This window comes from Oncorhynchus mykiss, chromosome 19 (genome assembly GCF_013265735.2).
Source record: "Oncorhynchus mykiss isolate Arlee chromosome 19, USDA_OmykA_1.1, whole genome shotgun sequence".
Lineage (NCBI taxonomy): Eukaryota > Metazoa > Chordata > Actinopteri > Salmoniformes > Salmonidae > Oncorhynchus > Oncorhynchus mykiss.
This window is the reverse complement of record NC_048583.1, coordinates 62,095,441-62,109,570: the sequence shown is the minus strand read 5'-3', so window position 1 is coordinate 62,109,570 and position 14,130 is coordinate 62,095,441. Positions and strand designations below refer to the sequence as shown.

The window sequence follows — 14,130 nt, the reverse complement described above, 5'->3', positions numbered from 1 at the left end:
CTTCGTCTCTCCCGAGCCCGTACGGCAGTTGTAGCGATGAGACAAGATGGTAGCTACTAAACAATTGGATACCACGAAATTGGGGAGAAAAAGGGGTACAAATTCACAAATTAGCAGCCCTGTCTACTGAAGTGAAGACGTCCTCCTGTGGGCTCTGTGGCAGAAACACAGGATGTCTGTTGCAACGGGCTACCACAAAAATGGCACACAGAGCCCTTGTTTCTTTTTTTTTTTAAACGTAAGTAACCTTTCTCAGAGCTGTGAGAGCAAGGTAAAGCTGCGTGTGGCGGGCCGGGCGCAGTAACCAAGGTTGCCAGGTGCACGGTGTGTGTGTGTGGTGTGAATGGCCCATCAGCGTTAGCGAGCTAGAGAAACAAACAAGCTTTATGAATAGCTCTCATTACTGAGAATCACCCGGCGAAGCTCAATTTAACGCTAAGCTTTAAATCCTCTTAGCAGTACTGTAACGCTCTCGTCTCTACTGACACTAGACAGACACATACACTAAATCTGTACTACACTACTCTCCATCCTCAAGACAAGAGGGGCTTCACAGTTCAGTGTTTTTACTGGCAGAAACTGAGGAATTCTACAGAAACCAGTAACATACATACATAACAACTGCTAGAAATAGGCTAATGTAGTAGTTACCATTCATATAAAGCACTTCTGAGATGGCTTACATTTATAGGAGGTGAGTCCATAGGCCTACAAATAGAGGTAAGAGCCCAATGTCAATACAACGGCCGTTCTTATTGCCCAGAACTGTAAATGTCTTGTTTTAACAGGGCAGAGATCACCTGTTGACCCTGCCATTACAGATTTAGAGCAAATAAGTGGTCAGGGAAACATAAACATTTGAGCAAGAGGCCCATTTCAGTGAGTTATTGGAGACGCCGAAGAGCACAACAAGGTCTTCCTCCCGCATGGCACCCTACTCTCTACTATAGGGACAACATACCCATAGGTAACAATATATATATTTTTTTAAACAGTACCACATCTAGAGGGAATAGCAGAGAGAGAGCGACCAACAAGTAAAACAACCCACAATGTTCTCATGTTGCTGGAAGCCTCAAAGACAGGTCACTTCCTGTCAGAATGAGCACTTCCCTAAGAGATTAAGAAACCAGTTGTGAGTCTTAAACGGCACCCTAGTACCTACGGGGGCTCTGGTCAAATGTAGTGCACTATATAGGGAATAGGGTGCAGTCTTTGGATGTAGGCACCAGCTCTGCCCTCCGCAACAACCACACTACTTTTTAAGAGACATGTTGTTTTTCTCACACCTCTAGTCAGCGTAGCAGACGCGGTGAAATTGGAGGAACACAAACGATATATTTTTAAAAAACTTTTATAGCGCTTTTCAAATTCAATTTCAAAATGCATTACAATAAATTAAAAACATTGAAATGCTGGAGATTGAAAGCCTACTAGGGCGGCTTCAGAGGAAGTTAAACCGATAAGCGATATTCAATCGTTTAAAAAAAATGAAAAAAAGAGAATCTCCTTATCTGAACAGAAGCATACGATTCCCTTGGTTACTGACAATCTCATGATGTGTCATTATGGTCATAATGTAAGAAAACACTTGAAGCATTATTTCTTGGACAATTGTGCTTTTGGATGGCAATTTGAGAAATGGCACTAATTTCCCCACTGTAAAACAGTATATCGGTAAAGTTTTGTATACAGGTTAAATACATTTTTTAATTAAAAAAAAATTTAAGAGCAGTTTGAAAGATATGGCAAATAGAAATCAAACCGCATGGACATCAGAAATAGATGGGAGAGGTTGGAGGTAGAGGAAGGACAGGAGAAAAAATGAATAAAAAATATAACTATTGTAAAATAGAGTGTCCATGGTATGAATAAAGTATATATGAGCTGAAAATACAGGCCTCAGCGCTGATGTTCACTAGTTTACTCCAACTGGGGGAGGGTAATTAAGAAAAACATATTTTTTTTTAAAGATGTGACTATATTTATATGTGTGTACAGTTGAAGTCACAAGTTCACATACACTTAGGTCGGAGTCATGAAGTCTCGTTTTTCAACCACTCCACAAATTTCCTGTTAACAAACTATAGTTTTGGCAAGTTGGTTAGGACATCTACTTTGTGCATAACACAAGTCATTTTTAAAACAATAGTTTACAGACAGATTATTTCACTTATAATTCAGTGTATCACAATTCCAGTGGGTCAGAAGCTTACATGCACTAAGTTGACTGTGCCTTTAAACAGCTTGGAAAATTCCGGAAAAATGTCATGGCTTTGGAAGCTTCTGATAGGCTAATTGACATCATTTGAGTCAATTGGAGGTGTACCTGTGGATGTATTTCAAGGCCTAACTTCAAACTCAGTGTCTCTTTGCTTGACATCATGGGAAAATCAAAAGAAATCAGCCAAGACAGAGAAAAAGATTGTAGACCTCCACAAGTCTGGTTCATCCTTGGGAGCAATTTCCAAACGGCTGAAGGTACCACATTCATCTGTACAAACAATAGTACGCAAGTATAAACACCATGGGACCACGCAGCCGTCATACCGCTCAGGAAGGAGATGTGTTCTGTCTCCTACAGATTAACTTACTTTGGTGCGAAAAGTGAAAATCAATCCCAGAACAACAGCAAAGGACCTTGTGAAGATGCTGGAGGAAACATGTACAAATCATCCACAGTAAAACGAGTCCTATATCGATGTAACTTGAAAGGCCGCTCAGCAAGGAAGAAGCCACTGCTCCAAAACCGCCATAAAAAAAGCCAGACTACAATTTGCAACTGCACATGGGGACAAAGACCTTACTTTTTGGAGAAATGTCCTCTGGTCTGATGAAACAAAAATAGTACTGTTTGGCCATAGTGACCATTGTCATGTTTGGAGGAAAAAGGGGGAGGCTTGCAAGCCGAAGAATACCATCCCAACCGTGAAGCACGGGGTTGGCATCATCATGTTGTAGGGGTGCTTTGCTGCAGGAGGGACTGGTGCACTTCACAAAATAGATGGCATCATGAGGAAGGGAAAGTATGTGGATATATTGGAGCAACATCTCAAGACATCAGTAAAGAAGTTAACTTCTTTGGGATAGGGGGCAGCATTTTCACTTTTGGATGAAAAGCATGCCCAGAGTAAACTGCCTCCTCCTCAGTCCCAGATGCTACTCATATGGCAGGCAAAAACCTGAGAAAAAAATCCAAACAGGAAGTGGGAAATCTGAGGTTTGTAGTTTTTGAACTCAGCCCTATCGATGTACACCAATGTAACAGTATAACTTTCATCTGTCCCCTCGCCCCTACCTGGGCTCGAACCAAGGACCGACCCTCTGCACACATCAACAACAGTCACCCACGAAGCATCGTTACCCATCGCTCCACAAAAGCCACGGCCCTCGCAGAGCAAGGGGAACCACTACTTCAGGTTTTAGAGCGAGTGACGTCACACGATTTAAACGCTATTAGCGCGCACCACCGCTAACTAGCTAGCCATTTCACATCAGTTACACTCACCCCCCTTTTGACCTCCTCCTTTTCCGCAGCAACCAGTGATCCGGGTTAACAGCATCAATGTAACAGTTTAGACATCAGTCAGGAAGTTAAAGCTTGGTCGCAAATGGGTCTTGCAAATGGACAATGACCCCAAGCATACTTCCAAAGTTGTAGCAAAATGGCTTACAGACAACAAAGTCAAGGTATTGGAGTGGCCATCACAAAGCCCTGGCCTTAATCCTATAGAAAATTTGTGGGCAGAACTGAAAAAGCGTGGCCTACTAACCTAACTCAGTAACACCAGCTCTGTTAGGAGGAATGGGCCAAAATTCACCCAACTTATTGTGGGAAGCTTGTAGAAGGCTACCAGAAACATTTGACCCAAGTTAAACAATTTAAAGGCAATGCTACCAAATACTAATTGAGTGTATGTAAACGTCTGACCCACTGGGAATGTGATTAATGAAATAAAAGCTGAAATAAATCATTCTACTATTATTCTGACATTTCACATTCTTAAAATAAAGTGGTGATCCTAACTGACCCAAGACAGGGAGTTTTTACTAGGATTAAATGTCAGGAATTGTGGAAAAACTGAGTTTAAATGTATTTGGCTAAGGTGTATGTAAACTTCCAACTTCAACTGTATGTATGTATGTATGTATGTATGTATGTATGTACAGTGGGGCAAAAAGTATTTAGTCAGCCACCAATTGTGCAAGTTCTCCCACTTAAAAAGATGGGAGGGGCCTGTAATTTTCATCATAGGTACACTTCAACCATGACAGACAAAATGAGAGAAAAAAAATCCAGAAAATCACATTGTAGGTTTTTTATGAATTTATTTGCAAATTATGGTGGAAAATAAGTATTTGGTCACCTACAAACAAGCAAGATTTCTGGCTCTCACAGACCTGTAACTTCTTCTTTAAGAGGCTCCTCTGTCCTCCACTCGTTACCTGTATTAATGGCACCGGTTTGAACTTGTTATCAGTATAAAAGACACCTGTCCACAACCTCAAACAGTCACACTCCAAACTCCACTACGGCCAAGACCAAAGAGCTGTCAAAGGACACCAGAAACAAAATTGTAGACCTGCACCAGGCTGGGAAGACTGAATCTGCAATAGGTAAGCAGCTTGGTTTGAAGAAATCAACTATGGGAACAATTATTATGAAATGAAAGATATACAAGACCACTAATCTCTCTCGATCTGGGAATCCACGCAAGATCTCACCCTGTGGGGTCAAAATGATCACAAGAACGGTGAGCAAAAATCCCAGAACCACACGGGGGGACCCAGTGAATGACCTGCAGAGAGCTGGGACCAAAGTAACAAAGCCTACCATCAGCAAGGGCATTGAAGATGAAACGTGGCTGGGTCTTTCAGCATGACAATGATCCCAAACACACCGCCCGGGCAACGAAGGAGTGGCTTCGTAAAGAAGCATTTCAAGGTCCTGGAGGGGCCTAACCAGTCTCCAGATCTCAACCCCATAGATAATGTTTGGAGGGAGTTGAAAGTTCGTGTTGCCCAGCAACAGCCCCAAAACATCACTGCTCTAGAGGAGATCTGCATGGAGGAATGGGCCAAAATACCAGCAACAGTGTGTGAAAACCTTGTAAAGACTTATAGAAAACGTTTGACCTCTGTCATTGCCAACATAGGGTATATAACAAAGTATTGAGATAAACTTTTGTTATTGACCAAACACTTATTTTCCACCATAATTTGCAAATAAATTCATTAAAAATCCTACAATGTGATTTTCTGGATTTTTTCTCTCTCGTTTTGTCTGTCATAGTTGAGGTGTACCTATGCTGAAAATTACAGGCCCCTCCCATTTTCTTAAGTGGGAGAACTTGCACAATTGGTGGCTGACTAAATACTTTTTTGCCCCACTGTATGTATGTATGTATGTATGTATGTATGTATGTATGCATGAATGAATGAATGTAAGTACACACACACACACACACACACACACACACCCGGTCAAACGTTTTACAACACCTACTCATTCAATGATATTTCTTTATTTGTACTATTTTCTACATTGTAGAATAATAGTGAAGACATCAAAACTATGAAATAACACATATGGAATCATGTGGTAACCAAAAAAGTGTTAAACATATAAAAATATATTTTTATATTTCAGATTCTTGAAATAGCCACCCCTTTGCCTTGATGACAGCTTTGCACACTCTTGGCATTCTCTCAACCAGCTTTATAAAAGGTACCGGGAATGTATTTCAATTATCAAGTGTGCCTCCTTAAAATGTTAATTTGTGGTATTTCTTTCCTTCTTAATGCATTTTTATTTAACCTTCATTTAACGAGGCAAGTCAGGTAAGTTGTACCTAAGAAGGTAAACTAAACTATTCACTGTCATATTTATACAGGACATAGTTGTTTTTTTTGGTGGATATTGGGCTCCCGAGTGGCGCAGAGGTCTAAGGCACTGCATGTCAGTGCTCGAGGCTTCACTACAGAGCCTGGTTCGATTCCAGGCTGTATCACAACCGGCCGTGATTGGGAGTCACATAGGGCGGCGCACAGTTGCCCCAGCATCATCCCGGTTTGGCTGGGGTAGGCCATCATTGTAATGAAGAATTTGTTCTTAACTGACTTGCCTAGTTAAATAAAGGCTAAATTTAAAGAAAATATCCTGTAAACCACAAATAAATGTTCTTAAAATAATGTTTAATATTTTGAGTTTCTTTAAATCCTTCAGAGTTAATTCAAAAGGGTCATTTTCATGCATATTCGTAAGTAGAGAGGAATTGTAGTTATATCCAACTCACCTGGCTCCAGTTTAATAATCTTGACAGCAGCAAGCTCTCCCGTTTGGATGTTTCGAGCCTGAAAGAGAGAGAAGAAGAGAGTGTGGACCGGGGAGCCAGTCATTGTTGGGGAGTGGGAAGTGAAAAATGGTCGCACAATATCACGAAACTCCTGTTATCAGATAGGCCTATATTGGGGGGGAGGGGGGCAGAATTGAAGTTCAAACTGTAAAATTACATTACTGTATATCCCTTCCTATTAGTCTCTAGTTAGTTCAGTTCAATGGGGCAGTAGTTCTTCATACCAGTACTGACCAAACCAGAGAGACATCACCAGACAGTCCAGCATTAGGTCATGATTCAGTGTTTCCATCTGGGCCGGAGGAAGTTGGTCGCCATCAACCTCAAATCCAGCTCAAGACGCTAGGCTAGGATATGTCTCCTAAAGGCGTCCTCGTACAGAGCATTCAATGGGGCTGCGGTTTTTCATACCGGTACTGACCAAACCAGAGAGACATCACCAGACAGTCCAGCATTAGGTCATGATTCAGGTGTTTCCATCTGGAGGAAGTTGGTCGCCATCAACCTCAAATCCAGCTCAAGACGCTAGGCTAGGATATGTCTCCTAAAGGCGTCCTCGTACAGAGCATTCGGGAAAGCATTCAGAGCCTTTGACTTTCCCACATTTTGTTACGTTACATTCTAAAATGGATTAAATCGTATTTTTCATCAATCCACACACTACCTCATAATGCTGAAGCAAAAACAGGTTTTTAGATTAAATTTTTTTATTTTTATACAAACTATCACATTTACACAAATATTCAGCCCATTTACTCAGTACTTTGTTGAAGCACCTTTGGCAGCGATTAGCCTCAAATCTTCTTGGGTATGACGCTACAAGCTTGTCACACCTGGATTTGGGGAGTGTCTCCACGTTCTTCTCTGCAGATTCTCAAGCTCTGTCGGGTTGGATGGGGAGCGTCGCTGCAAAGCTATTTTCAGGTCTCTCTAGAGATGTTTGATCGGGTTCAAGTCCGGGCTCTGGCTGGGTCACTCAAGGACATTCCGACTTGTCCCGAAGCCACTCCTGCGTTGTCTTGGCTGTGTGCTTAGAGCCGTTGCCCTGTTGGAAGGTGAACCTTCTGCCCAGTCGGAGGTCCTGAGTGCTCTGGAGAAGCTTTTCATCAAGGATCTCTGTACCTCTTTCCCTCGATCCTGACTAGTCTCTCAGTCCCTGCTGCTGAAAAACATCCCCACAGCATGATGCTGCCACCAAGATTCACCATAGGGATGGTGCCAGGTCTCCTCTAGATGTGACGCTTGCATTCAAGTCAAAGAGTTCAATCTTGGTTTCATCAGACCAGAGAATCTTGTTTCTCATGGTTTGAGAGTCTTGAGATGCCTTCTGGCAAACTCCAAGCGGGCTGTCATGTGCCTTTTACAAAGAAGTGGCTTCCGCCTGGCTACTCTACCATAAAGGCCTGATTGGTGGAGTGCTGCAGAGATGGGAGAACCTTCCAGAAGGACAAACATCTCCACAAAGGAACACTGACAGAGTGACCATTGGGTTCTTGGTCATGTCCCTGACCAAGGCCCTTCTCCCCCAATTGCTCAGTTTGGCTGGGCGGCCAGCTCTAGGAAGAGTTTTGGTGGTTTCAAACTTCTTCCATTTAACAATGATGAAGGCCACTTTTCTTGGGGACCTTCAAATGGCACAGAAATGTTTTGGTACCCTTGACACAATCCTGTCCCGGAGCTCTACGGACAATTCCTTCAACCTCACGGCTTAGGTTTTACTCTGACATGCACTATCAACTGGGGGACCTTATACAGGTGTGTGCCTTTCCAAATCATGTCCAATCAATTGAATTTACCACAGGTGGACTCCAGGTGGACTCCAAACATGTGGACTCCAAACATGTTGTAGAAACATCTCAAGGATGATAAATGGAAACAGGATGCACCGGAGCTCAGTTGAGTCTCATAAAGGGTCTGAATACTTATGTAAATAAGGTTTCATGCCTTCCGAGTGGCGCAGTGGTCTAAGGCACTGCATCGCAGTACTAGCTGTGCCACTAGACATTCTGGGTTCGAGTCCAAGCTCTTTCGCAGCAGGCCGTGGCCGGGAGACCAATGGGTCAACGCACAAGTGTCCCAGCGCCGTCCGGGTTAGGGGAGGGTTTGGCCGGCAAGGATGTCCTTGTCTCATCGCGCACTAGCGACTCCTGTGGCGGGCCGGGCGCAGTGCACGCTGACCAGGTCGCCAGGTGTACGGTGTTTCCTCCGACACATTGGTGCAGCTGGCTTCCGGGTTAAGATGGCGTTGTGTCAAGAAGCAGTGAGGCTTGGTTGGGTTGTGTTTCGGAAGACGCACGGCTCTCGACCTTCGCCTCTCCCGAGCCCGTACGGGAGTTGTAGCGATGAAACAAGACTAACTACCAATTGGATACCATGAAAAGGGGCTCAAAAAAAATATACATCTCAAATCATCCCTTTAAGATATTCAAACAACATCACACAAGACATACAGAGACTAGGCAAAGCTGTATGTGCAAAAGGTTTTGTACTTATGTTGAACTTAAGACGGCAGGTGGTTAGAGCGTTGGGCCAGTAACCGAAAGGTTGCTAGATCGAATCCCCGAGCTGACATGGTAAAAATCTGTCATTCTGCCCCTGAACAAGGCAGGCACTGTTCCTTGTAAATAAGAATTTGTTCTTAACTGACTTGTCTAGTAAAGGTGTAAATAAAAAAGACCTCTGATTTCAGGATGAAAAGCAAAAGTCCATTATTTTGTCTTAGCCAAGTCCCACCACCCACACAGCCAAGTCCCACCACCCACACAGCCAAGTTCCACCACCCCCACACAGCCAAGTCCCACCACCCCCACACAGCCAAGTCCCACCACCCCCACACAGCCAAGTCCCACCACCCCCACACACACATAGCCAAGTCCCGCCACCCCCACACACACACAGCCAAGTCCCGCCACCCCCACAGCCAAGTCCCGCCACCCCCACACACACAGCCAAGTCCCGCCACCCCCACACAGCCAAGTCCCGCCAGCCCCACACACACACACAGCCAAGTCCCGCCACCCCCACAGCCAAGTCCCACCACCCCCCCACACACACAGCCAAGTCCCACCACCGCCACACACAGCCTTCTCTGGTATTGCACTCTGATAGAGATGCTCAGTCTACTTTCATTGAATTTCCACAAAGGGAGGATTCATCGCTCCAAGAGGTCCAGGAACTACCTTCCTCTTCAAACCAGTGTGACATTTCTCAAATTTAAGTTTGCACATTACAACAAAATCAGCCCAGGATAAAATCTGAATAAGCAAAATATTGTCAGTTTAATCTTCAGGACAAACAGACAGAGATAGCTGAAAGTCCAGGGATAGAATTGAAGGATTTTGGGCACTGGCAAGCCTGGCTAGTAGACCACAATGTTATCTAGATCAGTTACAAAAACCTGTGCTATGAGATATCTTAAAAAGACCCAATTGTACTTTTTGGCAGGCTAGTTGGAAACATTTTCTACGAGCCTGGTCTGATAAGTACTAGCTTCGGGCTAGCTTAAAATGTCCATCCCTGGATGAAACACACTCATCAAAAGAGAGAAGAGCCGAGTAACAAAACAACCAATCAAACTCAACCCTCATGGGTTTACTTCCTGGTCCTCTCAATTTGACAAATATCTCCGTCACATGGGGCGGCTCTAGTGGTTAGAGCGTTGGACTAGTTGCAAGTTCAAACCCCCGAGCTGACAAGGTACAAAATCTGTCGTTCTGCCCCTGAACAAGGCAGTTAACCCACTGTTCCTAGGCCGTCATTGAAAATAAGAATTTGTTCTTAACTGACTTGCCTGGTTAAATAAAGGTTAAAAAAAAAAAAAATCAGTGCCCTACTGCAGACCAAAGTCATTGTTTATGTGAAGGACTTTTCAAATTTGAAGTATTTCCCGCTGACAGTACGGCAAAAAACACTCCCATTCTTGGGCACATGTTTAGACAAGGACCTGATCGTATTTCACTCTGCCTGCCGTAGTCCCGGACCGCATGTCAAATGGTACCCTATTCCCCTATTTAGCCCTAAGTGTCCTGGTCAGAAATAGTGCACTAAAATGGGGAATAGGGTGCCATTTGGAACTTGGCATACGTGTTCACGGCTCGGGGGAAAATACCAGGCACTGCATTCCGCCAGTGGACTGCCTCGGCTGTGGGGGCTCTGTGTCTGGGGTGGGTGTAGCCTTCCACAGATTACTTAGTGAGGCGAGGGCTTGACAGACTGGCTGCTTCAACTATCACACACGGGAGCAAATTGGTAGCCAAGTCATCCATTACAAAGAGGTAAACAAGAACACTTAAAAAAAAATACAAAAATAAGAAAAATAAAAAAAAGTTTGAAATGCAACTGTCTGCACACGTGTGATTTTGAACTTGGGAACAGACAGGAAAATGTCTAGATTGGAAGGCTCAAATTCCGATCCAATAAATTGTCCCTTTGTTAATACTCTCTCCTCATAGCTTTGCCAGGAAAATGAGAAACTGGCGCTGGATCGCACCTATCTTTCCCTACCAATCCATCTAACTTCTACTATAGCCACATGCTCCAAAAAACAATAACTGAGGTGGGGGGGTTGCAGTACAATGCTTTATTACATGGGTTATTTCCCAAATGGCACCCTATTCCCTAAATAGTGCACTACTTTACCAGGGCCCATAGTGCTCTGGTTAGAAATAGTGCACTATATAGGGAATAGGGTGCCATTTGGGAAATAACATCCTATTCCATATATATAAATAGTGCACTACTTTACCAGGGCCCATAGTGCTCTGGTCGAAAATAGTGCACTATATAGGGAATATGGTGCCATTTGGGAAATAACCATGGGTTACAGATAAATAAGTCTGGTGGTCCATACTGGGGAAACTAAATACAACACAGGGTTACTAAGATAAATGACCTGACAAAGTTCATGTTTTTCTGGCAGCGAATAACATCAGAAAGGCATTGGGTTGCCCAAATGAATCCTTCTTCCCAGTTTTAAAGCAGTGTACTGTGTATATCATCGCTACCCATAGAATGATTCTGGTTTCTGACTGTACATCCAAGTATGTGGAACTGCTAAGCAATGTTCTGACAACGTCATCGAAACATACGAAATACCTTCTTTTTTTATTTAACTAGGCAAGTCAGTTAAGAACAAATTCATGTTTACATGCCTGTTCAAGGGCAGAACGACAGAATTGTACCTTGTCAGCTCGGGTGTTTGAACTTGCAACCTTCCGGTTACTAGTCCAACGCTCTAACCACTAGGCTACCCTGCCGCCCCCACCTTCAGAGTAAAGATATTGGTTCAATCCAACGGTGTAGCTACTGATATAAAAATAGGTTAGACGTAAAAACTTATATTCATTGTCGTTGCTACATCACGTGTGGAATTTTCCTTGTTGCACATAAAAGACAACAAAAACAGGAAATCAGCTCCAAGTGATTTTTTTAAATTTAAGAAATCTGTTCATGTATTCCCACGCAATAGTACAAATGTAAGCAAGGTTTGAAATGACTGTTTTAGTCAAACATATCTGTTGGTGGCTTCTTGCGGTCAATTTGCTAGTCTACAAATGATTTGTAATTATGCTCCGCCCCAACTCACCCTCCAACTATCCGCTCCAGAAAAAAAACGAAGCAGAAAAAGAAACAGCCAGCGGGTGAATCTAGTTGAAGATCCCTGGGGTAGACTGCCGTGTCCTTCAGCTACTGTATATGGAACCCAAAACACCAGAGCGATAACATGGCGGGGGGGGGGGGGGCAGATGCTAAACTCATTAGGAGTAAATGAAAAGGTAAATGAAAGCCTTTGTGGTAGGTGACTCACCACTCTAAATAAATCCTCTATAAAACTCCACAAGACAGGTCCCGTCAAAACAGGCAAAAGTGAATTAAGAAAAACGGATAACTAAGAGCTTGATAACATACCTAGGTATAGGTTTCCTATTGACGTCAGGCTGCAAAGACATAGTTTAAAACAGATAACGAAATACTTCACATGCCATGAAGACGAGCATTCACTTTAGTTTCCATTCAAAAACTAAAATGCCCCTGTAACTACTGGCAAACTGGCAACAGTAAAGGTTCAGTGCTTTGCATCAAGGTGCTAGTAGGCTATACAACATACACACCGGCCATCGCAGAACTTCACTAACATCTTGGATATAAAAGCTTTAACACATTGAGAGAAAGAGAAATGAACTACGGGCCTGGGGGAGTGTAATCCTACCTTGACAACTTCATGTCAGTAGCTCTGGCCAGATTTCAATAGGAATTAGATAGGGGATAGAAGCACTCAAGCACAGGGATCTCGTGCCTCCCAACAGATGTGTGTGCTTGTTTTGGTTAGACAGAGATCTAAATTCAGAACACCCAAATCTAATACAGACTGTTTATTCAGTTTGATGGTAGCTTTAAAAAAAAAAATACCTTGTACACATCTCCATATGTGCCGCTCCCAACTCGTTGAATAAGCTCGAAATCCTGCTGCGGGTTTTTTCTTTGAATTTCTCCACTAGGTCTTGGAAAGATATCCATAGCAGCTAGCTAATTGGCTGGATAGCTTGTCAACACCTAGCTACTTTACATTTAGCTAGCTAGTTAGCTTGTGCAAATACACACGTCACTATCATTCGAGAGGAGTACTTCAAGTTGTGATAACTTGCTTCTTCTCTAAAGCTGCAGAAGTGCTGCTTCCAAATCTGGCCTCTGGTCCATTTCCTGCCAATGAGACAGAGAAGAAAAGTTAATGAGGAAACCTCTAGCTAATAGCTTGGTGCCTTGAACTGCACACACACAGTGTTGCTAAATACTGCACAATTTAAACACTTTCCAACCCCCCCCCCCCCCCCCCCCCCAAACACGTTAAAATGGGACTATAAATTGTGCCTTCCATTATTATACTAATGCTATAATGTTTATTATACTTTGAGATTTACTTTATGTTCGTATTCTTATGTTTTGTCATTTATTTTTGTTGTTGCATTGTTGAGAAGGTACATGCAAGTAAGCATTTCGTTGGACGTTGTATAGTAAGTTATACTATGTGTATCCTGTACATACTAACGTTACTAATGAAACTTTAAACTTTAAAAGGTAGCTACAAACCACAGATATAATTTCACAACAAAGACCGTCAAGAATCAACTGATTTGCTGACCAGCCGGTTAGGTATAGAGGATAGCAAGCTAGCTAACAGTAACTAACTTCCAAACGGCTAACGTTAGCTTACGAAAAAAAGTCAGCAGATAAACAATATAGATATAATCACTGAATGTATATAACGTTAGAGAGTTAATCAAATTAGTTGGTTACTATAGCTACCGGAGCGATATTATTAAACTGTTTTTTCCAAAACATTAGCTAAACTTCTGGTTTTCATCCTTCTTCTCTAATAAAATATACTAATTCAGAAAATGGGACACCAGACGAGTGCAATTAACTACCATGTAGAAACTAACAAGTGTTTCGGCCTTCCACTCCATGACCAAGAATAGTCAGCCTGGCTATCTATTTAGCATTACCCCGCAACTAACATGCGCTAACTAGCCGTTAGCTAATCCAACGTCTGCTCCACTTACCAATTACTCCATATACGTTTGACATACGAAAAGTAATATGTTCAATTCCTTTTCATCCCCCCCAAAAAACAAAACAAAAAAACATAAAAGTATTATTTATTCCTCAGAGAAAGTGTAAACTTCTTGCTGGCTGCTCACTCAGCAACGGCAACAAAAAAAAACGTATCTCGGCTGGAAGTCCCAACCTCACGTTTTCGACGTTATCACGTCATTTC

At 42.8% G+C, this 14,130-nt stretch overlaps 1 protein-coding gene across 6 annotated transcripts in view; it reads right to left on the bottom strand.

Moving 5' to 3' along the window:
* The window catches only part of map4k5 (mitogen-activated protein kinase kinase kinase kinase 5), a 115,013-nt gene extending 100,883 nt beyond the window's left edge, over positions 1–14,130 (bottom strand). For all 6 annotated transcript variants that reach the window (XM_036955314.1, XM_036955316.1, XM_036955315.1 and 3 more), the window contains exons 1-3: positions 13,916–14,130; positions 12,765–13,055; positions 6,297–6,354 (exon numbers count right to left, since the gene is read on the bottom strand). In XM_036955314.1, coding sequence (XP_036811209.1) covers positions 6,297–6,354; positions 12,765–12,872 — 166 coding nt within the window. In that variant the 5' untranslated portion in view covers positions 12,873–13,055; positions 13,916–14,130. The remainder of the gene's footprint in view (positions 1–6,296; positions 6,355–12,764; positions 13,056–13,915) is intronic.